This window comes from Orycteropus afer, unplaced genomic scaffold, assembly GCF_000298275.1.
Source record: "Orycteropus afer afer isolate SDZICR_OR568_19922 unplaced genomic scaffold, OryAfe1.0 scaffold00013, whole genome shotgun sequence".
Lineage (NCBI taxonomy): Eukaryota > Metazoa > Chordata > Mammalia > Tubulidentata > Orycteropodidae > Orycteropus > Orycteropus afer.
The window spans coordinates 12,193,929-12,220,520 of NW_006921600.1; the positions used below are offsets into that span (position 1 = coordinate 12,193,929).

Here is a 26,592-nt window from a genome sequence, read left to right on the forward strand (position 1 = left end):
GGATGTCATGCTTGGTAGGGTGGAGGGTCAATGAAAGAGGCGGAGGCCTTCAACGAGATGGATTGACACGGTGGCTGCGATGATGGGCTCAAGTATAGCAGGGATTGTGGGGCTGGCGTGGGATTGGGCAGTGTTTGTTCTGCTGTGCATGGGGTCGCTATGAGTCAGAAGTGCAGACTTGACGGCACTTAACAATAACAACAACACAAATTGGTGACAATATTTCAGTTATTTCTTATGTAGTTCTTGATTTAATGGACATATTTTTATAATCTTAAGTAAAGTAATAGAAATACAAAATAAAACCTACTGCCATTGAGTCAGTTGTGACTCATAGAGACTCCCAGTGGGTTTCCAAGGTGGTAAATCTTTACTGAAGTAGATTGCCCAGTCTTCCTTCCACTGAGTGGCTGGTGGTTTGAACTACCAACTTTCCGGTTAACAGAAATGCCTTAGGCACTATGCCACCAGAGCTCCTTAGTAGAAATAAAGAAGTCTGAAAAATAGCTTTTACATTTCAGAAGTAAAAGTATATGCCACGTGTACTTTTTTAGGAAGAATAATTTCATGGATTCAAGTATTTCCTATGTCTTAGGTTTCTTAATATTTTCTTCTGTGTGTGTACGATGTATTTAATCTTCTCTGCTTGACCACAATAAAACTTAGTGTTTTTCCTGTAGACCTTTTGGTACTGGAACAAGATGCTGTCTTTGGCCTGGAATCTCTTCTGGTACTTTGTAGTCAAGATGACAGTCCAGGTGCTCAAGCCACTTTAAAGGTGAAACCATCACTTATTTTAATGTAATGCCTATTTTCATTGCCTAACCTAAGAGTCACCAAACTTTCCGTGAAGGGTCAGATAGCAGATATTTTAAGTTTTGTAGGCCATCTGCTCTGTCTCACACCTATGTGAGTCTACCATTGTAGAACAGAAACAGCCACAGACAATATGTTGTTGTTGTTTTTTTAAGGAAGAAAAAAAAGGATGTGTTTGTGTTCCAATAAAACTTTATTTACAGAAAAAATATGGTGGCTAGATTTGGCCTATGGTCAATATTATGCTGACTGCTGTCCAGTACAAACATTTGCTCTTGATCTCTTTCAAAACTCGCCCTTTGGCTTAGTGGTATTCCAGATAATAAGCAAAGTGAAAATCTGACCTTTGGCACATTTTGCCATCAACGGTATTTCATAAATTATAAGAGATTCATAAGATTTAGTCCTAGACAGTATACAATATAAAGCAAAGTGAAATAAGCAGAACTCTTACATTCTTAAAAGTTATAATCTCAGGTAACTGTAATAAGAACACAAAAATACCAGTGAGATCTTAAAATTTGCACGCAGCCATCTAGATGCAGTAATGGGTCTCTCCTCGTCCAGAGCAAAATAGAATGAAGAAAACCAAAGACACATGGAAACAATTAGTCGAAGGGACTGGTAGACCATGTGATCCTCAGCTTGTACGACCACGAGACCAGAAAAACTAGGTGGTGCCTGGCTATCCCTGTCAACCACTCAGAGGGGATCTGTATAGGAAATCCTGGATAGAGTGGGAGAACAATGTGGAGCAAAACTCAAAATCCTTAAAATTTTAAAACCATAAAAAGACTAGGTTTGCTGGTTTGATAGAGCCTGGTGAAGTGTCCCTAGCTACCTTTTAGGTCTAGAATTAAACCCATTCCTGTGACTTCCAAATAATAGGCATATGGGCTGAACGTTTACATCAAGTTGATACACTCCTTGCAGAGACCAATCATGGGAAAACAGAAGCGCAGTGTATGCACAGGGAGATAGCTCAGGAGGAGCATAGGAGGGAAGGACACAGGGAATAGGTAACTATGGGGGGAAAGTGGAAAGAGAGCTGTTACATTGTGGGAAATTGCAGTCAATGTCATGAGACAAGATGTACATAAATTGCTGTATGGAAAATGAATTTGCTCTGTAAACTTTCACCTAAATCACAATTTAAAAAAAAAAAAAAAAGCCGGAGAAATGACTCAAGCCAAACTCATAAATGTGTAAGTGTTTTTTAATTACCCAACCATAGAGTCCCTAGTTTATAAGCCAAGGAAAGGATTAATATAAAGAATTTTCACCTTCACTTAATTATAGGAATCATCTTAGAGATGGTTAAGATTTTTAAAATGTGAAATGAGACTTGTTAATGGAGGGAAACGTAAAATATAATCTGTGACAGTGCAAAGTTAATAAAGCAAATTGAATAGAAGTAAAAGGCTGTTAAATAGACATTGGAGAATATAAGAGCTTTAGACTGTGTCAGGTAGGGGTGGTTTGAAGGAAGTCTTGACTCATTTCAGCCTATTAAAAGGAATGATGTGATAGTGATGAGTAATAAAGATAATCATGCCATTATATGAAAACTGATAAAGGGTAGGGAAGGAAGTAAGCAAGTGATTAATCTCCCAGAGAATGCCCTTGGAACCACAATACATTTATTTAAAACTTTTTTGAAAAAAGCTGAAATGAATCTTTCCCCCATTATAAGTGCTAATAAAACACAAGACCCAGCACAGTGCGACATACTTAGATGATCAAGTAAGATCCCTGCTTTAGAGGAGCTTCCTGTCTAAAGTACAGTAGAGTCCCTTTATTTCAGAATGCCACTATGAACAAAAGTTGAAAGGACAGAGTTTAGAGTGATAGTTGTCAATGAAAGGTACTAAGGAAAACTTCAGTAAAAAAGATACTATATGGACCATTATTATAAAAGGCATGAAAGCATAAATATACCTGTTATATCTGAAGAAAGATGAGTAGCTGACTGGCTAGATAAAATAATAACGATGACATTGGAAAAGCATCTTGCAGCTTAGCTATGGAGCCTATCAGATAACCATGCTAAGGAACATGGACTCAGTCCTGTAGGTAGGGAAGAGTTATTAAAATTTTTAAGTTATGGACTCTAACTTTAGCAGCAATAATTATTGTTATTTAAGTGTCTGTTCTGTGCCACATGTTCTTGCAGGCTTGTATATGCATTTATTTCAGTCTTTACAACAAATCTACAATAAATCTACTCCTATCTTAAGTCTCAGGGAGGTGAAGTAATTTGCTCAGTGCAGTATAGCTAATAAGGGGTAGACTAAGACTCAGCTGTGGGTCAGGCAGACTCCAAAGTTCATTTTGTTCTTAACACCACACTGGAAGCAACATATGTGTAATGTGAACAATGAATCAATGAGACCGTCTTTTCAAAAGATTGTAATTAGGGAGAGGTTTATATATCATGATAGAGAAGATGGAAGGAAGTTGCAGAAGTAGACATGATTAGTCAGTTTACTAAGTAAAGGTGAGAAGACTTCTGAATTTCTAGTTTTGGTGACTAGGATAATAGTGATGCCATTAACTAACAAAAGCTCTAAAAATTTCAGTTAAGAAATAAGAGAGAAAATTGGAAACTTCTCCCTCACTTCAGTGTGCTTAGGAGTCTTAGAGTATCTTTTCAAAATATAAGCTCAATAACTCCAACATACCCTCCCTAAAAGGTTAATTCACTAACTGAGTTGAACAGAGCCCTGGAAACTATATTTGTATTAGTATCCTGGTGATGCTGGTATAAGTAGTTTAAAAACTACCTCCCCCCCCCTTTTAATTTATTTTTTAACTTTTTATTGTGATTTGGGTGAAAGGTTACAGAGCAAAGTAGTTTTGCATTCAATAATTCATACACATTTTGTTTTATGACATTGATTGTAATACTAACAATGTATCAGTACTCTTCCCACTTCCTTCTTGTGTTTCCTATTTCTGTTCTTCCTTTCCTGCCCCTTCCTGCCTTCTGAGTTTTGACCCTGGACAACTGTTCCCCTTTTGCTCTTGTATGGTTGATTTTTCTAAAGAGTCATACCTTCCCTGGTATTGTTGTTCATCTTATTGGCCTGTTGGTTGTTTGGCAGAAAGTTGATCCATGGGGGTGAATTCAGTTCCACGCTTGGAGAGTCTAGGGATTCTACCAGTCTCCTCTCAGACCAGTAAACCTGTTGTTTTTTTTTTTTTTTTTTTTTCTTTTTCCTGATTTTGAGTTTTGTTCCACATTTTTGTGTCACTCTGTTCAGGAATTTCATTTGTGATACCAGTCAGAGTGGTCGGTAGTGGTAGTCAGGAACCATCTCATTCTTCTGGACTCAGGGGCATGGAGGCTGAGGTTGCCATGGTCCAGTAGTTCTCTGGACTATTTGTGTATCTTTGATTTTCTTCACTCTTCTTTGCTCTAGATGGAGAGAGACCAATAGTTGCACCTTAGATAGCTGCTCACAAGCTTTAAAGATCCTAATCCCTTCTCACTAAATTAGGATTAGAACATTATCTTTATGCACTATGTTATGCCAGTTGACCTTGATGGACCCCTGAGACTATGGTCTTGAGTCTCCAGGCCCAGCAACTCATTCTCTCAAGGTGTTTGGTTATGGCTAAAATGTTACTTTGCCCCTGTATGCTCTAATAATGTATACATAGATATATTTGGAACACATACCAATACATATGTAGGAATATCCTCTGTTCAAACCTATAAGTGTAGAAAAACCACTTTAGAAAAGTAATGAAAATGGTGATCATTAGTTTGGAATCTATTGCCTTCATCAGCATTGGTCCTTAGGATTTTCTCCTCAAGATTCTTTTAATTTTTTTTATATAGCCTCATATTGAAATGAATGATTGATATTCACTAACTTGGTGTTACATTTGTTTTAGACAATGTATTTTGCAAATATTAATATGGGATTCAATACGTAAGTGTTCTTTATGAAGAAATTAAGGTGCCTTGACAGGACTTAGGAAGAAAATAGTTTTAGATCTCAACTACACTGTTATGTTATGCCTACAAAAGTGCTAACCCTTTATTTTTTCCTCAGTAACTGTATAAAGGTCTTCTTTAAAAAAAAAAAAAAAAAAAAGCTTCACTGAATGACTTCAGAGTGTAGAGAATTGACTTGTCCATTTTCTTTTTGATGTGCAGATTGCTCTTAACTGTATGGTGAAGCTGGCCAAGGGTAGGCCCCACCTTAGCCAGTCAGTGGTTGAGACCTTGTTGACTCAGTTGCACAGTGCTCAGGACACTGCCCGGATACTGCTGTGCCATTGCCTGGCAGCCATTGCCATGCAGCTGCCAGTGCTGGGTGATGGAATGCTTGGGGACCTCATGGAGCTCTACAAGGTGATTGGACGGTCTGCCACAGACAAGCAACAGGAACTTCTGGTAAAAAGCCACTGTTTGACCATACTGTGGATGGATAGGATCTGGTCTAGTTGAAATTACTTTAAGTAGAGTCAGTACCACTTAAACTGAACAAACAAATAATTATTTAAGACCGACATCTGCAAACAGTTTTTAATTATGAAACATAGTATTTCAAAATAGTGCTGAAGTAAAAATGGAATTTTGAAAAAACGATGAGCTTTTTGCTATCTTTAGCTTTAATTTAGAAATCCCAGTGTAGTTGAGATCTAAAACTATTTTCTTCCTAAGTCCTGTCAAGGCACCTTAATATAGCCAAAGCTTTCAATGTCAGGTTTTTGTTTGTTTATTACTAAGGTGCAAAAAGGACAAGGAGGCCACATGTTCTGACCTCCTCTAATCCCACAAGAGGAAGACAGAGTTACCAGCAGTAACCCAAGGCCTATTACTGCAAGGCCAGACATGCTGCCTCCCTCCAGCCCTTTCACCAACCGTTCCTCCCAAAGCACCCACCACCCCTCTCCTGGGTTCGATAATTTGCTGCAGTGGCCACACAGAACTCACAGATTATGGAGTTTAGTAGGGAAGCACCACAGGCTACAATTCAAGTTCCGGAAAAAAACGCTCAGTCTCTCTCCCAGCCCACCGTCCCTCAGCCAACAGTCTCTCACAGTCTCTTTCCCAGCAGTGCTGGTCCCTCAGTGTCTCACTCAGCAACGTGTGTCTCTTACGTCTCTTTCGCAGCAGCACGTGTCTCTTTCAGGGGTGTGTGTCTCTTTTGGCAGCACGTCTTCCTCCACCAGCAGTCTGAGAGAATTCTGCCTTCAGGAGGCCTCCTTTTGAGCCCGGAAGGGTATCAAACTAGCCAATCACAGCATCAGAACTCTAAGCACGTGAGAGAGAGTGGGAACCTCCCAGAACATTGTATTGTGCCACGCCCAACAGAAATACTCCAGGTGGATAGCTTCAGCAATCAGGAGCTCCTCAGTTGCTCATAGAAAATCCCACCTTGGAGTTTACAAAAACTTATGGGTAGAAAAGCCACACTAAGTAATTTACTACACTGCAAAAGGACAAAATGAAAATGAATTTTTTTCCTGTCTCACACAAAGCAAACGAATAATGAGCTAAGCCCTATTTTGTACTTCAGAAAATGTAAGTTAAAGACCTAATGATAACAATGAACATAAATTGGACCGAGACTGTTAGGACCCAACTTAGTTTCTATATATATGTCTAGAGTTGGGAAAGGTAGATGATTAAAAAGAGACAGATGCCATGGTAACTATAATAATGTTTAGTTGATAAAGTTATTGCATGCTGAGAATAGGCCACATTCTAAATAGGTATGAATTTTATATAAGCTACAATTTTTTCATTCCTTATTGTTTCAGTTCAACTGAATTTAGGGCTTAGGAAAAAGTATAGTAGAATGACTTGCTCAAGCCTATTTTATATTTAGTCCTCCAGAGGCATTGTGTAAAAAATTACCCTTATCTCATCATTTGCTGTCAAAAACAGTTGCCCTGACGATCAGATGTGAGTGGTCATAAGAGTGACATTACACAGTCATCACAAATGTGTGCAGACCTTTGTATGTATCAGCCTTGAAATATTAAGAGGCATTCAACCAAATTTATTTTTATTAGAATGGTATTTTGAGTGAATGTTTTTAATCCCTTTTTGTTAGTATTAATTTAAGACAATTTTAAAATATGGAACATAATAATTCAAAAAAAATGTAAGGAATTATAAAATGAAAACTGCATCCATCACTCAGCTTAAGGGAAGAAAGCAATCTTACCATGTGATTCAAGCTCCCTGTGTGTCTCCCTGTTATCATTCCCTCCTTCTCCCAGAGAAGAACTATCCTGAATTTGGTATTTGTCATTTTCATGTATGTTGTTAGACTTTTACTACATGTAATCTAAGGCATCCTGGTGGCACAATGGTTAAGCATTCAGCTGTTATCTGAAAGGTTGGTAGTCTGAACCCATCAGCTGCTCCATGGTAGAAAAGACCTGGTGATCTGCTCCCATAAAGATTACAGCCTAGGAAACCCTATGGGGCAGTTCTTCTCTGTCATACATGGTCACTTTGAGTCATAATTGATTCAGTGACATATAACAACAATATATATAATCTTTGGTATGTTGCCTGTTTTTGCCTATTTTGTGTGAATCATTTTGTTGTTGTGTGTATCTGATTCATGTCACTGCTGTATTGTATTTCACTATGATTATATCATTATTGCTTTCTCTGTGGGCATTGTTTCTAATTATTTACTACTGTGGACAGTGCTGTGAATCAGTGAAATAAATTCCTTAATGAGTTCAAAATGAAAAATTTATAAATGTCAGTGGAAAACAAATGTTTTTGTTTTGGATGGGCTTGAGTTAATTTTCTCCCTTTTGGATCGTTTATCTAGGACATTAGATAGAATTACATGGTTTTCTTGATTTTCTTCCTTTACTTCTTGTTTATATTAGGTGAGTTTGGCTACTGTGATTTTTGTAGCCAGTCAGAAAGCATTATCTGCTGAAGTAAAGGCAGTAATTAAGCAGCAGCTTGAAAGTGTCTCCAATGGATGGACTGTATACCGAATTGCCAGACAGGCGTCCAGAATGGTATGTATTAATTAACCTTGTAGGTGGTCTGGTTTGGTGGAAATGGCAGGTTGTAAACCTTAGATTGTGTGATTTTTTTTTTTTTTTTTAGTTCATAGTCAAAACTGAAAATAAAGATGATAGTCAAAACTGAAAATAAAGATGAGAGTACCTTTTAGTTAAGGGTTTGAAAGATGGTGAAGGAAAGGACCTAATTTTCAACATATGTTAATGGCATATATGTTACTGGTATATATCATTGTTACGGGCAGGTTACACAGGAATATCAAACATCTGAGTTCTTTCTGGCTGTAGATTGTCTGCTCCACTTTCATTTTGCCCTGTATCATCATCAGGAAGATTGCCTCTCACCCCTTGTTTTTGTCCTTCTTTCTCTGTACATCACATCTGTCTTTCCTTCCTTTCCCCAAACTTAACCATTCTTAAATTGAGACAGGAAAAGATTAAGCATCCTGTACCCCTCTTAACTGTATGGAAAACCTAACAAATTTTATTAATTTGGTTTCAGAGGAAATGTGGAGCTTGAGGAATACAAAAGTCCTTTGGAGAGAAGTCCAGAGAGCACAGTTTCAGAAGTGTTGCTCTAGGTGATTGAAGCACATGTTCTCGATTTTACAGTGTTTTTCAAATGGGGAGAGGAGTACTATTGATGGGAACTGCCCCAAACTTCCAAGCATTGCAGGACATTTAGCATCCCTCGTACCTGAGCATTAAATAGCAATCACACACACACACACACACACACACCACATACACAGCTACCCTCTCCCCTAGTCATTTCACTAATCAAATACCAATTTTATACATTTCCAGACACCCTGAGGCAGGGGCCAGTACTGCTTCTCTTGATAATTACTTATTGGAACTTACTAGAGTCTTCAACCACTCATTTGTCAGTTTGTCATAGTGTGGTAGTTTGTTTGTTGCTGTGATACTGGAAGCTATACTACTAGTATTTCAAGTAACAAAAAAGTCACAGTGGACAGATTTCGGTGAAGCTTCCAGACTAAGATAGACTAGGAAGGGAGACCTGGCAGTCTACCTCCAAAAAAATTGGCCAGTGAAAAACTTATGAATAGCTGTGGAACATTGTCTCAAATAGTGCCAGAAGCTGACCCCTTCAGGTTGGAAGGCACTCACAATGCTACTGGAGAAGGGCTGCCTCCTCAAAATAGAGTCAGCCTTAAAGAGGTGGGTGAAGTAAAGCTTTTGGGACATACATTTGCTGATATGGCATGACTTAAAATGAGAAGAAATAGCTGCAAGCATCCATTAATAATTGAAACGTAGAATGTACAAAGTATGAATCTAGGAAAAGTAGAAGTCATCAAAAATAAAATGGAACACCTGAAGATTGCTGTCCTAGGCATTACTGAGCTGAAATGGACTGGTATTGGTTATTTTGAATCTGAACTTGCTCTTGAAAAAATTATGAAGTAAAAGAGCTGAACAGAAGATTTCAATGGCCAGGTTGAGAAAACAAGGTAAAGTATTATCATGAAATGACCTGGAGTTAGAAAACCAAAAGGGAAAAACATGCTCAGCATTTCTCAAGCTGAAAGAACTGAAGAAAAAATTCAGGCCTCTAATTGCAATATTGAATGATTCTATGGGCAAAATAATGAATGATACGGGAAGAAGCATCAAAAGAAGATAGAATACACAGAGTCACTGTACCAAGAAGAATAGGTTGACATTCAACCATTTCAGGAGGTACCTGATCAAGAACCAATGGTACTGAAGTCCAAGCTGCACTGCAGGCATTGGCGAAAAACAAGTTTCCAGGAATTGGCCAAGTACCAATTGTTTCAAAAAACAGATGTAGTACTGGAAGTGCTCACTTGTTCATGCTAAGAAATTTGGCCAGCTGACTGGAAGAGATCCATATTTGTACCCATTCCAAATAATGGTGATGCAACAGAATGCAGAAATAACCTAACAGTATCATTAATAACACACACAAAAAAGTAAAATTTTACAGAAAGTAAAATTTTGTGAAAGATAATTCAAAAATGGTTACTGTAGTGTTTGACAGGGAACTGCCAGAAATTCAGGCTGGCTTCAGAAGAGGACGTGGAATGAGAGATAACATTGCTGATGTCAGATAGATCTTAACTAAAAGCAGAGAATACCAGAAAGATGTTTACCTGTGTTTTATTGACTATACAAAGGCATTTGACTATGGATCATAACAAATTATAGATAACATTGTGAAGAGTGGGAATTCCAAAACAGTTAATTGTGCTCATGAGAAACCTGTACGTAGACCAAGAGGCAGTCATTCAAACAAAACAAGAAGATACTGCGTGGTTTAAAATGAGGAAAGGTGTGCATCAGGGTTATATCCTTTCACCATACTTATTCAGTCTGTATGCTGAGAAGTTGGATTATATTGAAGAACATGCCATCAGGGTAGGAGGAAGATTTATTAACAACCTGCAGTATGCCGATGACATTACATTGCTTGCTGAAAGTGAAGGAGATTTGAAGCATTTACTGATAAAGATCAAAAACTATAGCCTTCAATATGGATTACACCTGAACATAAAACAAAAATCCTCACAACTGGAAAAATACGCAGCATTGTGATAAGTGTAGAAAAGATTGAAGTTGTCAAGGTTTTCATTTTACTTGGATCCATAATCAGTGCACCTGAAAGCAGCAGTCAAGAATTGAAATGATGTATTTGCATTGGGCATATCTGCTGCTAAAGACCTCTTTAAAGTGTTAAAAAAAACAGAGTGTTAAGAGGTGCATCTGACCCAAGCTATGGTATTTTCATTCTCTTTATAATGCATGAGAAAGCATATAAACAAGGAAGACCAAAGAAAAATGGATGCATTTGAATTCTGGTGTTGGTGAAGAATATTGAATATACTGTGGCCTGCCAGAAGAATGAACAAATTTGTCTTAGAAGAAGTACAGCCAGAATCCTCCTTTGAAGTGAGGATGGCAAAACTTCATCTCACGTATTTTGGACATGTTATCAAGTGGGAGCAGTCCCCGGAGAAAGACATCATACTTGGTAAAGTAGAGGGTCAGTGAAAAAGAGGAAGAACCTCAAAGAGTTAGACTGACAAAATAGCCACAGCAATGGGCTCAAACATAGCAATGATTTTGAGAATGACATAGGACCAGAGTGTTTTGTTCTCTTGTACATGAGGTTGCCATGAGTCAGAACTTACTCGATGGCATCTAACAGCAACAGCAGTATTAGACTCTCCCCAACTCCCACCCCAACTACACAACTCATCCAAAATGACATACGGTGAGTATTTATACTTTGTGTATTTTGGAGTAAAATTCTAGACTTTTGTTATAGTTAACTTACTTTCTCTTTAATTGGACATGTTTAATAAATTACTGTAGGCATTATGTTATATAAAAGTTCATCATATTTTCTCTGAGGAAATACTTAGACTGAGTCTCAAAAAGAATTATATAATATGAGGAATGGTTGCTAAAACTTTTCCAGGATTTGGGTTTTTCTTTTAGCTGCTGTATCAGCTATTTCCGGGCTGACCATGTGCCCCTTCTTTTCCTTTTTTTAGGGTAATCATGACATGGCTAGAGAGCTTTATCAGAGTTTGCTGACTCAAGTTGCCTCAGAACACTTCTACTTCTGGCTGAATAGTTTGAAAGAGTTCTCACATGCAGAACAGTGTCTCACTGGGTTGCAAGAGGAGAATTATAGTTCAGCACTTTCTTGCATTGCTGAGTCTTTAAAATTCTACCACAAAGGGATTGCTTCCTTAACAGTAAGTCCTCTTAATTTTCCTTTGGTTTTATTAACATGTTTGAGAATAGTTCTCATTCTCTTTTGGAGTTAGCCTACTTTTACTTCCTTGATAAACTTTCTGATGTAAATAGTTTGGCAATATCAAAGCAATAAATAGAGCATAAAAGTAAACATTTACCCTGTCTTCCCCCTTTAACATACAGATTGATAAGTTTATCATTTTGTATTTATAAAGTACTGTGTACCACCTGTGCAGAATGGTTGAGTGATGTGGAGATAAGCTCTTCCCTTTCCAGATTCATGTTGGGAGGACTTCAGCCTGGATGGCACCACCATCAAACATAAAAACCCACCCCTTTCTTCACTGTTTTAGCTGCTCACTAAGAAACTAGAGTGAAGGATGGCTAGTGTTCTGCTTTTTTACACCTCTAAATATGTGGGGCAATCTACTTCCGTAGTGATACTGCCTTGGAAACCCAAGGAGGGGTCGCTATGACTTGGGTCCGACTCGACGGCACATAACAACAATGTTATCCTTCTACTCCAGATTATCAGGCAGCCAGTTACTGTTTTTATTTTCTCTACTAACGAGTAAAGGGACGCAGGGAGAACAGGCCCTTAACATGTCTAATGTTTCCTTGAAGTTACCTATACATCTAAGAACCTATTTCCTTTAATGAGCATTTTCTGTATGCAAGAGCTTTTTTCCCTATAAAGGTAAAGAGTTTATATAATCAACATAGAACATTTTTTAGATGGTATCACATAGCTTTTAAAAGTGTATATATTTAGAAGAGGCTGTAAAACTTTTGGTGCCTATGTACATGTCTAGAATATTTTTAATGGTGGCTTTTCCTAAAGAAATGCTTCAAAGAAGAACACAGAACAAACACATGTCACAAAAGAGACAAAATGTTCTGAATACTATGGGGGAGCATAGTTTTTGTTGTATGATTTTGTTTTACTAGGATTGATTGCTGTTTTAAAACAGGAATAGAGGCCTCTCTGCATCTTAAAGGGTACCATTGATGCCATTAGTTCTTTCCTCTTAATTATTCTAGGAAAAGATGGTTGTTGCAGATACTAGGTTAATACATGTCTTAGAAAATCAAAAGGTACAATTATTAATCCAGATCAGTAGAATTATGTTCCACTTTATGTGGAACAGAAAATTGTTTATCATTCAATGTAGTAAAAATGATCAGAACTGTGAAACAGACAGACTCACAAAACAGTGAGGCAGATAGAATTAATTTTATGGAAAATTCTATTGCATATTTAGTAGTCTGTTTTAATGATTTGTGTGCGATGTGTGTTTAATGAGTCTTGCCAGTAGTTAAGGACTAAATTCTGACGTAGAAGAAAGTACTTGATTGACAGACATGAGGTCCTTGTCTTAGTGTTGGCTCTGCTGCTAACACAGTGTGACCTAGGCAGGTCGCTGGCCTCAAATGTTTTCCTTTTGAACCTTCCTTGTTGTTGTTGTTGTTATGTGCCATCGAGTCGGACCCGACTCATAGAGACAGACCCTCCTTGGGTTTCCGAGGCAGTATCACTACGGATGTAGATTGCCCAACCTTCCTTCCGAGGAGTGGCTGGTGGGTTTGAACCACCAGCCTTCTGGTTAGCAGTCAAGTGCCTTAGCCACTATGCTACCAGGGCTCCCAGAACCTTCCTTAACAGATGGTAAATACTTGCTATGGGCCAGACACTTGGGGATACAAAATACGAGAAATGATACTCCACTTGAGAATAGAGGGGAAGGATTATGATTCTTACAGTCATTTTAAGATTTCCATATTTGTGCTTGTAATGTACCATCAGCTGGTTTGTCTGTTTGAAGATTTTAAAAATTCTGTTCACTTGGCAGATGTAGATTTGACAGTAGTGTTCTGTCTTTTTAACTGAGTGGGTATGAGCACAGGATGGCCTTTCGCTTCCTGAGGCATGATCTGTACCTCAGATTGTACATATAGGAATCTTGCTTTTTACCTGCTTCAGTGAAACTAAACAGAAATTCAAATACAATGCTTATGAGGATCCTATAGCAACATTGGGTGTTTAATTTCCAAATACAGTGATAATTAGAGACTTGTCTAAAAAAAGGGGGTTTGTACTAGCTTTCTGTGCTGTTGTAATAAATAACAACAAATTTAGTGCCTTAAAACAACACCTATTCATTATTTCACAGTTTCCATGGGTCAGAAGTCCAGGCATAGCTTAGCTTAGTCCTCTGCTCATGGTCTCACAAAGCTCCAGTCAAGATGTCAGCTGGGCCATCTCATCTGAGGCTTTGATTTCTCTTCTGAGCTTACATAGTTGTTGCCAGAAATAATTTCTTTGCAGCTTTGGAACTCATAGGAACTTGTTTCTTTAAGGCCAGCAGGAGAATCTCTTGCTTTTAAACCCTCATTTAAAGGACTCACCTGATTAGGTCAGGCCCATCCAGATTAATTTCCCTTTAGATTAATTTAGAGTCCTCTCATGTAGGGACTTAAATTACATCCTCAAAATCTGTCACTTGTGTCATATTCTGCTGGTTAGAAGAAAGTTACAAGTTCTGCGTGACAGTGGGGCAAGAATCACTGTACGTGTAGTCCCCGGGTTATGAACATCTGACTTATAGGTGACTCCTGCCTGCCCTTTAATGCTATGTAAATTTGCCCTCATTTTGAAATGGTTGAACCCACCCCTACCAGCACCCTACCAGCAATAAATTCTTCATCTCTGTCACCTTTACTTGCTGCACATGCAGCTTTTAAATCACTGAAAAAGCTTCAAGCCTTTTCTTGCACCAAAATAAGGCTAAATAAGAACTGTATGCACCTCTTCTGACTGACCTACAAAATCTTAAAGACACAGTTAGGAACTACCCTCTTTTATAACCTGGGGACTGCCTATAGCCTTCTTAGCATTCTGCCTATAATGGTGTTCGCTTTTATTTATTTAAAATTTTTTTGTTATTAATTATTAGATAACCAAAAAACAAATCAGTTACCATCAAGTTGATTTCAAATCATGGCAACCCCATGTGTGTCAGAGTAGACTGTTCTATAGGGTTTTCAATGGCTGATGTTTTAGAAGTAGATCCCCAAACCTTTCTTCTAGCACACCCCTGGGTGCCAGCCTTTCAGTTAGCAGCAGAACATTTAACCATTTGTACCACCTGGGGCTGTAAATATTGGATAGTATTTTATATTTATTTATACAAAATATCCAATATTAATATAAAATAAATACAAATACATATCCAATATAAACTGCAGACCAGGAGGCTGGCAGTTCAAACCCACCAGCCACTCCTCTAAAGGAAGATTGGGCAATCTACCATAGTGATACTGCCTCAGAAACCCAAGGAGGGGTCGCTATGAGTCAGACCCAACTGTAATCCCCGGGTTATGAACTTGATGGCAGTGAATTTTTTTTTTTTTTAATCTAATAGTTATACTTTATACATGTATTTTATACCCTACATTTTATGTGTGTTTGTGGGTGTCGGTGTGTGTGTATCTGTCCCTGGCTCGAGCAAACTACAGTAAAGCACTAGACTACTAACCAAAAGGCTGGTGATTTTAACCCATCCAGAGGCCCTCAGAATAGAGGACAGGCAATCTGCTTCTGATAGGTCACATCACCCTGTGGAACACAGTTCTACTCTGAAGCACAGGGGGTTATCATGAGTCAGAATCCACTCGATGGCAGCTGGTTTTATGTATGTATATACATATATATATATATACAGATAGATGTAGATATAGATATACATACACACACACAGGTATGTATCACTTAAAGTCCACGGTACATTTTGTGAAATGGGACCTTCTGTAATTTAGACATTCTGTGAACACCATATTAAAACCTTATGGGAGCCTACTGCTGGTCATCCTCATCGCCACTGCAGCTGGAGCTGCTAACAGAGGCCAGAGGAATGGGCAGTGGCAGTGGTGGCGGCTGAGAGGGCAGCAGCGGGAGTGGAGCAAGAAGAAATGAGTGAGGAGGTGGTGGAGCGCACTCAGCCCCACACATTGTTCCACTTGACTAAGCAGCAGGAGCCACCAGGGCCCTGCAGCCACTACTACCACCAGCCAGCCAGACAAAACCCAAGAACCCATGCCCAAAGCCATGTTTTCTGCCTTACTTGCCTATATTCTACCCATGGTCCAGTGCTGCAAGAGTCTGGGTTTGGGGTCTTTAGAACCATTAGAAGAAAATAATGAATAAAAGAAGTGGCTTTCCCTACAAAAATCTTATGGGATCATGGATGTATATTACATTGGACATTCCCCAAACCAATGAGAAGTGATACATAGCTGTATTTTTATCTGTATACATATATATATAAAAAAAAAACCACTGCCATGGAGTCAATTCCATCTCATAGTGACACTCATTGGGTTTCCAAGGCAGTAAATCTTTATGGAAGTAGATTGCCCCAATCTTCTTCTGCAGAGTGGCTGGTGGTTTGAACTGCCAACCTTCAGAGTAGTAGTCAAATGCCTTAGGCACTGTGCCAGTAGAGCTTATCTGTATGTGTGTGTATGTGTGTGTGCATGCGTGTGTGTGTGTAGAGAGAAAAAAAAGCATAAAAATATATACAACAAATATATACCTAGTACCTACTTTAAGTAATAAAACATCATTACCTTTGAAATTCCTGAGTATTCCTCTATTTTATATACTTGATTCTATGCCACAAAATCCTAAATCTTATGTTTACAATTATCTTGCCTTTGTTTATAATTTTAAGATATTTTTATTGTAACTCTAAACAAAGTATTATTTATCTTTTTAAATTTTACTTGAAAAGGAATCATATTTTTTTTTATTTGCTTTGCTTTGATCATCTAAGTTATGTTCCTAAAATTCATCATCTTGTTGTATGAAGCTATATGCATTATATGAGTATACATCAATATATCTTTCCATTTAGTGTTGATGGACATTTGGGTTTGTTTATTACTGCAGACAGTACTGCTGTAAGCATTCTTATATGTATCTTTTAATATACCTGTTCAAAGGTTTCTCTAAGATAGTAGTTCTCAACCAGGGACATTTGGCAGTGTCTAGAAACAATTTTGGTTATCATGACTGGAAGGTGCTGTTCGATCTAGTGGATAGAGGTTAGAGATGCTGCTAAAAGTCCTGCAATTCACAGGACTGCCTCCCTCAACAGGAAATATTCGATTCAAGGTATCAGTTGTACCAAGGTTGTGAACTGTGCTCTGGGTCTAGGCCCTCAATGAGAGCTATGTTTACCCCCACCCCACCCCTCAGGTTGAGAATGTATATGGGTTTTTCTGATTGTCACAGTGATAGGGAGGAGGTGCTACTGGCTTTAGTGGTTAGTAGCTAGATGTACTTAATCTCCTGAAATGGCAACTGTTGCCCTTACTGAATAACAGGGATTTACTGGCTAGTACCACAGGAAGATTTTTTCCACAGTGGTTTTACAAATTTGGTTTTACAAATTGAGCTCTGGTGGCGTACTGCCTAAGGCATTTGACTGCTAACCAGAAGGCTGGCAATTCAAACCCACCAGCCACTCCTCAGAAGGAAGGTTGGGCAATCTACTTCTGTAGTGATACCACCTCAGAAACCCAAGGAGAGGTTGCTATGAGTTGGATCTGACTTGACGGCAGTGGGTTGTTTACAAATTTATAATCCTCCCAACCATGTACAAGAGTTCTTGTTGTTATACATTTTACCTCTCACCTGGACTTGTAAGACTTTTTTTGATTGCCAATTTGGTAGATGGGCCTAGTGGATTTTCATTGAGGTTCTGATTGGAATTTCTTGGATTATAATAAAATTAAACATTTTTTCATATTTTGGCTACTGTGGTTTTTTTCTGTGAAATGCACATTAAAGCTTTTTGCTTATTTTCCTACTAAGTTAACTTTTTTCCTTATTGATTTGTAAGAATTGTTTATATGTTCTAGATACTAATCTTTTTTAGATGATATGAGTTATAAATAGCATCTTCAAGTTTGTGCCTTTTTTCCTATTTTATATCTTTTGATGAACAGCAGTTCTTAATGTAGTCTACGTTATTGATCTTTCTTCCTTTATGGTTTGTGTTTTGTTTACAAAATCTTTCCCCAGTTCAAGGTTATAAAGATATTTTCTTCTCTATTATCTGATAAATGTTCTGTAGTTTAGCTTTTCACATTTAAGTTTTAGCAAAATAGTTAAACCACTTTTTTAATTTTTAAGATAATATTTTACTATGTTTTTGGTGAAGATTTACATAGCTGTTTAAGTTCCCATTGAGCAGTTTCTACACAGATTGTTTGATAGCATTGATTACATTCTTCGCAATGCATGAAAATTTTAATTTCTATTCTGATTGTTCCATTTCCATTAATCTAGTTTCCCTACCTTCTTACATTCTCATCTGTTTTAAAGTAATTGACTCTTTGATCTCATATAGGTAATGTTTTAAATCAACACAGTACTTCTGGGTGTGATGTTCATTATTTCTCCAGTTAATTTGTTATTTAGCTACAAAGTAGTCTCAGGGATTAGTTTTGGTTTAAGGTTTAAAGGGTATCATAGTCTTGGGGAGTCCTCTGGTCTCAACCAGTCCAGTAGGTCTAATTTGTTGTCTTTGTTTTTTTTAAGAATTTGAGGTTCTGTTCCAAAATTTTCTCTCATTTTATCAGGATCTGTCTATTATGTCCCTGATTAGAACTATTGGTAGTGGTAGCCAGGCACCATTTAGTTCTTTTGGTAGTTAATCCACTGTTAAAAATATCTTTCTTTGATTCAAACATTGTTTGAACTCACGATGGTTCTGGAAGACAGTGTAGCATAATGATTAGGAAGACAGGCTGCAGGACCTGGGTTTAAATCCTAACTACACTACCTTGGTAAAGTTACTTTAACTTCTTTGTGTCTCAGTTTGCACATATGTAAAATGAAGATAATAATAGCTACCTACTCTGGTAGTATAGTGCCTAAGGCACTTGACTGCAAACCAGAAGGTTCAAACCCACCAGCCACTCCTTGGAAGGAAGGTTGGACAATCTACTTCCATAGTGATACTGCCTCAGAAACCCAAGGAGGGGTCACTATGAATCAGGTCTGACTCAGGGACGGCATGTAACAACTTTTCTAGGGTTGTTATTAAGTAGATGAGATAATGTTTATAAAGTGCTTAGAATAACAACTAGCACGTAATAAGTGTTCAAATGTTAACTATATATATATAAACTTTTAACATTGACATTCTTTTTTTTTTGCTATACCAGTTCCCCAAATGTTCATCTTTTATTGCTTATTTTAATACACTTTAGCTAGCTGTATGGTCCTCTGGTCACATAATCTTTATTAGTCTCAATTTATCTCACCAAATGAAGGGTTTAATCTCATGATATTAGAAATACCTTTGTCTCAAATATAGTGATTCTTTGGTCCTAGCTGTTGATTGACCTTGAAGATAAAAAGGAAAAGTGTAAACTGAGTAGGTTATTTTTTTTTTAATTTTATTGTGATTTGGCTGAAAATTTACAGAGCAAATTCATCTTCCATATAGCACTTCACATACACTTTGTCTCATGACATTGACTGCAGTTTCCCACAATGCAATAGCTCTCCAAATAGGTTGTTTTATCTGCTTATTATTAGAATCAATAGTTATTACTCAGATACATGAGAATCTTGAGTTGGAACGGAATTTAAAGACAATGTAATAATAATTTTTCTCAGCATTTCTTCTCTGGAAACTTCCTAAGATTGGTTGTCTTTTCTGGACCCTCTTCTCATCTCTTTTCACGTGCTTTCTTAAATACTTTCATCCACTGATGGTTTCTGTTAACATCTGTCTATTGATGGCTCCTAAACCTTTCTTTGGAGTTGTAGATATCCGTATCCAAACTATCATCTTTACTTGAACAGCATCTGGCAGGTTATTCAATTTTTTAAATGTCCGAAGTTGAACTCATTTTGGCCCTGCCACATCCTCATTTCACTGCTTCCTGCCTCCTTTGAGAAAGAGATTTCTTCTCCTGCTTTGATGCTTGCTACCTAAAACTTTCTTGCTGCTACTTTTCTACTCCTCTCCTTTTCCTTCTCCGTTTCACTTGGGTAACTGCTGTGTATCCTTTAGACTGCCGCTTGATACAACACAACCTGACCAAGACATTGCCCTTTAGATTAGGTACTTCCTTACTATCCTGTAGCATTAACCATATGTTATAATTGTGGCTTGTTATATTGCCTTTTCCTCTAGATTGCTAAGTTTCCATGAGGACAGTGATTTCATCTGTCTTTTTAAACATATTGTCTGGAACACCTAATAAAGTGCCTGGCACTTGGCAGGCAATACATATTTGCTGAAGAAAACTGAAAAGCAAAAAGAAGGAAGCATAGGATTATGTGTCTTTTGTCTTTTGAAATCCACAGCCATTAGGAGTTCTTCCTTATATTCAGATCTAATTCTGTCTCTCCATTACTTCACTCTAACTTCTTTATGTGACCTCAGCACTTACATAGAATATATTACTTTTTATCTTCCAAATGTCAACCATTTAAATATTTGAAAAGCAGGTACTGTTTCCCCTAATCCTTTTCTTCTCTTTTCTAACGTGTGTCTTCCTTCAGTTGTACCTTCAATAACCCATAAGACTTCTTAGCAGCCTGGTCAACTGCCTCCATATTATTTCCATTTTGTTAATATAAATGTGTATTTTATAAGGGTTGACATTAAGCTTGTTGTTGTTGTTATTGTTAGGTACCATCCAGTCAGCTCCGACTCATGGTGACACTGTTTGCAACAGAACAAAACACTGCCCAGTCCTGCACCAGCCTCATGATCCTTGCTATACTTGAGCCCATTATTGCAGCTACTGTGTCAGTCCCTAGCATGGAGGGTCTTCCCCTTTTTCATTGACCCTCCACTTTACCAAGCTTAATATCCTTCTCCAGGGAGCGGTCCCTTCTGGCAACATAACCAAAGTAAGTGAGACAAAGTCTGGCCATTCTCGTTTCCAAGGAGCATTCCAGCTGCACTTTGTCCAAGACAGATTTGTTCGTTCTTCTGCCAATCCATGGTATTTTAAGGTTTTCTTTGCTATAATTTACAGAAGCATATTTCTAGGTCTCTCTCCCATGGAGCCGCTGAGTATGTTCCAACCTCCAGCCTTTTAGTTATCAGCTGAGCACTTAACTACTGTGCCATCAGGCTCCCTACTTTAAAATATTAATCATAGTTATTTTAAAATTTGGTATTTTTGTTATTTACATTTATTGTGCATGTGTCTTTGCCCTTATTTCCCCCTCTTGGTTTGGGAAATTTTGTCTTTTTCCTCAAGTTAATTATTTTGTGTTGAGTTTTGAACAGTGTGTGTGTGAAAAGTTACAGTGATTTATATCATTCAGAGCTTTAAATTATCTTTCTTTGCTTTAGGCTAAAGGCAGATCACCTTAATCCAATCAAGGATTAAATTGATTGAAAACCAAGCTTCAGTCCTTGTGAGGGCCACATATTTTTTTGGTTCTCTTAACTCCTAGGATGTAGCCCTTTGGTGTTCCAGCCAAATAACTGAATATTTTCTACAACCCCTCCTTCTAGCTTTGTTTTTTAAAAAAAAACCTATTGCCATTGAGTTGATTCTAACTCATAGTAAGCCCAATTGAGGGTTGTAAATCTTTATGGACATAGATTGCCTCATCTTCCTCTCACAGAGTAGCTGGTAGGTTTGAACTGCTGATCTTCTGGTTAGCAGCCAATGCCTTACCTACTATGCCACCAGACCTCCTCCTAGCCTCATGAGACTGTTGAAAGTCATACACTGGCTGTCAGCCTCTCAGCAGCAACTTTCAAATTACCAGATGACTCAGGAGGGGAAATGGCACCAAATGTGAGTCTGACCTCCTTCAGTTTACCTTCTCTCTGTGATGTTTGGCTCTGCAAGTCCTTGATGCCTTGCTCTTCAGTGCTTTCAAATAAATGCTTTTAATACTTTGTACTATTTTCTTAGATTTTTCTAGCAAGAGAATTGGTTCAAAAAAAATCTAGTTCACCATTGATTAAAGGCTGGTTTGTTCTTTTAAAAACTTTTAGCTTTTTTTTTTTTTTTCAGCCTTATTGGTTTCTTTAGCTCGTTCCATTTGAAAAACAAAATATATACTACAAATCAGAAATTTACTGAAGTAACATTGTATGCATGTTTAGTACAAATTAACTCTGTGTTCAGCAAAATGGAAACATGACATGAAGAAGAGAAAGAAGAATTTTAAATAGTGGGCAAGAAAAAATATTTTAAATATTGATAAAAGTTCTGCCAGCCATTCTTCTTAGTTAGCTTAGGCCCCTATTTTGGTTACCTCTAGTGCTGCTCTAACCCAAAATACCGTAAGTGAGTGGCTCTTTATTCTTTTACAGTTTTGGAGGCTGGAAGTCTGAATTCAAAGTGCCAAGGCTCTAGGAGCTAGGTGAAAGCCCCTCACCTTTGGCTTTAGCTGTGCCTCTTGCTCCTGGCCCACTGAAGCTGGAGGCTTTTCGTAACTCAGTCAGCTGCTGAGGCTGACAAACCCAAGGCTAACTTGTATAACAGCACAGTCCAAAGATTATCAAGCAACATGGAGGGATACTAGTTCAAGTCCATTAACAGTCCCAAGATCAGCAGACAACATGGTAGGCCACTGAGATGAAGACTCGGCTACATGTAGGGTCCAAGTGTGCCAAAAAAGTGCCAGAGACCTTTCTCAAGACTTCTTCGATACTGGAAGCAGACAGTATCCCTAGGCTCATGGCAGATTCCACTATGGAATTGATTACCAGTCTCATCATGGGAAATAAGTACATCCAGCTGCCCAGCCACTCAAAACCAGGCCAAACCAAGTTGACACACAATTTAACTATCACAGCGCCTAAGTGAGCATTTAAAGGGAATTCTTGAGTCTGCTGGTCCTTTATCTGGCTATGTTGAACTTACTGGAAATAATTCTAAGGAGTTTTCAAAGGATCTCTGGTGGTGCAGTGGTTAAAGCATTGGACTGCTAACCCAAGGTTGGCGGTTCAAACCCATCAGCTGCTCCGTGGGAGAAAGAGGAGGCAGTCTGCTTCTATAAAGATTTACAGGTGTAGAAACCATGTGGAGGTTGCTATGAATCAGAATTGACTTGATGGCAGTGGGTGGGAAGGAGTTTTCAGGGGTAATGTTTACTCTACACAATATTTGTTTCACCTGCTGACTTTTGAACCCCAACCTCTGTTAAAGCTTTATTAAGCTTTAACCCCACTATAAAGGAAAGTAAATACATAGCCATTTTATTTGTCATGGATTGGTATTATCCATATTTCTATAATCTAAATTTTAATTCTTACATATCTCCAACTTTTAATTATCCTTTAAAGTCTTTGTCTGTTATGTCAAATCTTTCATTTCTCTCTCACTCTCTTTAAAACATGTATACTGTATCTAGCATTGCTTTTCTTTAGTATAACATAGTACAGAGATACCACTGTCATTTTCAAGATTACCTTCTTAAATCATCAATCAGATGTTTCTTGCTAGTCAGAAGTAAATCAGACTGGCAGCAAATTTTCCTTATTACAACTGTATCTTGCCTCTCTTTCAGTTTTGTAATGCATGTTAGGACAATTTTGCCAATGTTTTTTGTCTGGTAAGATGGTCTGTACTGTACTTACATAAACGTATCACATATACCTACTTGTATCCCTGTCCTTTCTAAAGTCACTGACAAACTAAATTGCAAATAGCAAGCAGTAGCTTAAGAGATGGGAGGAAAAGGGGAAATACTTTCCTATAAAATCAAATCTCATGTAAGAAATTTAAGACAAATGATGTGGTCTCTTTAATATCCTAATCTGTACATTTCATTGATAGAAAAAAAAAAAAAAACCTCCAAAGTCTGAAAACTACAGAATTATATATATCTTATATATATAATATTATGTAGTAATTACCTCTAGCTTATACAAAACAATACATCAAAGGCCTTTGCACTTTGAGAGAGATAGTTGAGTAAACGTGCATCCTTACAAAAGATGCAGGGAGTAGCATATTATTTCAAAGGGTAAAATGTAACTGTCACCAAATAATAAAACTTACTGCTTGACACTTAAAAGTGAGAAGAACTAAATGGTGGTCAATATATGGTACTTGACCTGATGAATAATATTATAACTGTCTCCTATAAACCAAAAATCATATTCCTGGTTCTAAGAAACAGCATCAGTGTGTATTAAGCCAGTCATGTCAAAGAAGAAAATTAATTTTATTGTGCCTTTATTTATTATTACATAAGTGTATATTCAGCAAGTGATACCTGTTGCCACCTCCAGGAAAGGAATCTCATCACATGGAGGACAGTAACTCACTTTACAGTTGCAGGTATCATGGTCCCCAAAAAAGACACGATTAACAAACTGGCCTTGGGTGGAACAATGTTTTACTTACTTAAAGAGACAAAACAAGGTCAACTTCAGTAGTGGACATCAGTCCCCCATGGCCAACATGTCTCTCCTCAGCCAGTGAACATGTTTTTAGCTAAGCATTCTTAGGAATGCTGGCATGTGCTTAGGGCAAGGGGAGAGGTAGCTGACAGGCTACCAGCTGCTATGGGATGTATTTTGAGTCAAGATGCCCCAGAAAAAGGAGTCAGCCCATACTTTAATCCCATCTAAGAAGCCAGGCCAACACATCTGTTTGTAAGCACAGGGTTCACTCATGTGTCACCAGGAAAGGTGGCAGGCTACCCTCAGATTGCCTCCTTCCACAGTCCATCCTCTGACTTTCCTGGGACCCAATAGAGAAGCAAAGCAACTAAAATTTCTGATAATCCTATTATTCCTTTTGGACCATGAGCTATGTATCTAGCACAGTGCATGACTGTTGGGTACACCATATGGAGGGTTGAATCATTGGCTGATTCTTTTTAGAGATTATAATGATTCTGTGCATCAAGTCCCAGTAGGGCAGCTGAGGCCTTCCAGGTAAAGCCTTTGAAATTGCCTATAAAAAACCAAATTCACTGCGGTTGACTCAATTCTGACTCATAGCAACTCCTTCTTGGGTTTCCGAGGTGGTATTTCTAGGGAAGTAGATTCCCCAGTCTTCCTTCTGAGGAGTGGCTCGTGGGTTTGAACTGCCAGCCTTCTGGGTAGCAGTCAAATGAGTTAGGCACTGTGCCTCTAGAGCCCTGAAAAAATTACACATAAGTTTTTAGCCAGGAGCCAGACTTCTTAACTATATATTTTTAGTATGTACCTTTTCTTGAAACACCATACTAGGTTCTCTGCTAAGACACTTGCTAAATATTTAAAGATTAGCTTAGTTCTCTGCTGACACTGGCTAGACTTAACCATTTTTTACTCTCTCTAAGTAATGCTTCTGTTTGCTATTCCTGACATCCTTCTATCTTTACTGAAGTGTACTTGTGTGTTACAAACTATTACTCCTTGGTGGCCTCTCTGTGCTTTCTGAAGTGTCCACTTAGAAATTGTCTTTAAAATGAAATCTGCCAGCAATGGGGCATTCCAGTAAGATGATGGAATAGAGACAAACTACACAGACCTTCTTCAACACAGAAAAGGGTAACCAATTAACACAGATACAGAAGATAATCCTGGAGCCCTGAACTTTGAAAGGAAGGATGTAGAAGTGAACTAAATGCCAACTAGTAGAAGAACCTGCATGATAACACCAAAAAAGGAGACATGGCACTGTGGTCTGTCAGTGATCCTCATGGCACAGACAGCTTGAATATTGCCAAGTGGTGTTGTTGTTGTTGTTGTTATGTGCCGTCGAGTCAAACCCGACTCATAGCGACCCCTCCTTGGGTTTCCGAGGCAGTATCACTACGGAAGTAGGATTGCCCAACCTTCCTTCCAAGGAGTGGCTGGTGGGTTTGAACCGCCAGCCGTCTGGTTAGCAGGCAAGCCAAGTGGTGTTAGGACCTAAGAATTAACCTAAAAACCAGCCCTGCTAGCGCTGGTGACTGGTGAATGAAAGGGCAAGCAGCGAAGAGGGAGGGAGGCTGAGCTATGGAATTTGGCTGTGCAGAAGGTGCAGCCATTTTGAATGTTTACAAGTGGTTGGACCATTTTGGATATTTAAAGCAACAGTGTTCTCCTAGATTCCAGGGACCACAAGGACATTCAGAACATGAATGACTGGAAAGGTGACTTGTTACTCTTAGACCTCACACCCTCTTGGTGAGTGGAGGTGTGGCTGTCCCTCACTCCCACCCACCTTCTGGACCAGTGTGAATTCTATCCTAGTCTGTGTGCTTGGACAGAGCCTGGGTGCCCTGCCCCACCCAGATTTTTTTTCCCTTTTATAGTTTGTTTGTTTTTGTCTGTTTTAAAATTATTATTATTGTCCATTTTATTATTAGTCTTAATTCTTCCCTTCCTGGGTTCTGGTTTTCAGATTTTTCTTTCTTCCCTGTTCCTGGTTCCCATTTTTCTCTTTCCTTTGGTTAACCCCATTCCTTGTTTTTCTTTTTTGCATTTTTCCTATTTTTTTCTTCTTTAATCCCTACCCTGCCTTTTTTCTCTTACTGCCCTCTCCCCAGATGTTGCAGGTTTATTTTTTCCCTTTATGTTTTCTTTTTTGGTGATTGTTCCTGTGTGTTTATGCAGTGTTTTTTGGTCTGTTTGCTTTTAGTTTCTTCATGGTTTTTGATTGTTGTTTTTGTCTGAGTGGGAAACAGCAACAGTGCCCATATGACGCAACTACACCTGCACTTCCTGTAGGTTCACTTACTGAGTGAGAGCCATTTCTTCCTTCTCCACCAACCAGCCAACAATAAATGACCATCAAGAAGAGGCTGACTTATCCTTAGCTGCTCTTCACAAACAGTTAACAGGATCTAAATACAACAATGTCACAGTGTCTCAGAGACAACAGACCATCACAGTCCACAGAAAGAAGCAAGATAAAGTGGTAGAAACAAGGGAGCAGGATACAGACCCAGAACACATCCCTGAGGAAGAAGCAGCATTGGAATTCCCTGATAAGAAATTGAAACGAATTATATTTAAGTACCTTCAA

The 26,592-nt window shown here is 38.3% G+C and overlaps 1 protein-coding gene across 1 annotated transcript in view; it reads left to right on the plus strand.

Moving 5' to 3' along the window:
• INTS7 (integrator complex subunit 7) overlaps positions 1-26,592 on the plus strand; it is a 150,212-nt gene that overhangs the window by 86,258 nt on the left and 37,362 nt on the right. Inside the window, exons 10-13 of the mRNA XM_007953716.2 lie at positions 681-778; positions 4,982-5,221; positions 7,690-7,827; positions 11,379-11,585. Coding sequence (XP_007951907.1) covers positions 681-778; positions 4,982-5,221; positions 7,690-7,827; positions 11,379-11,585 — 683 coding nt within the window. The remainder of the gene's footprint in view (positions 1-680; positions 779-4,981; positions 5,222-7,689; positions 7,828-11,378; positions 11,586-26,592) is intronic.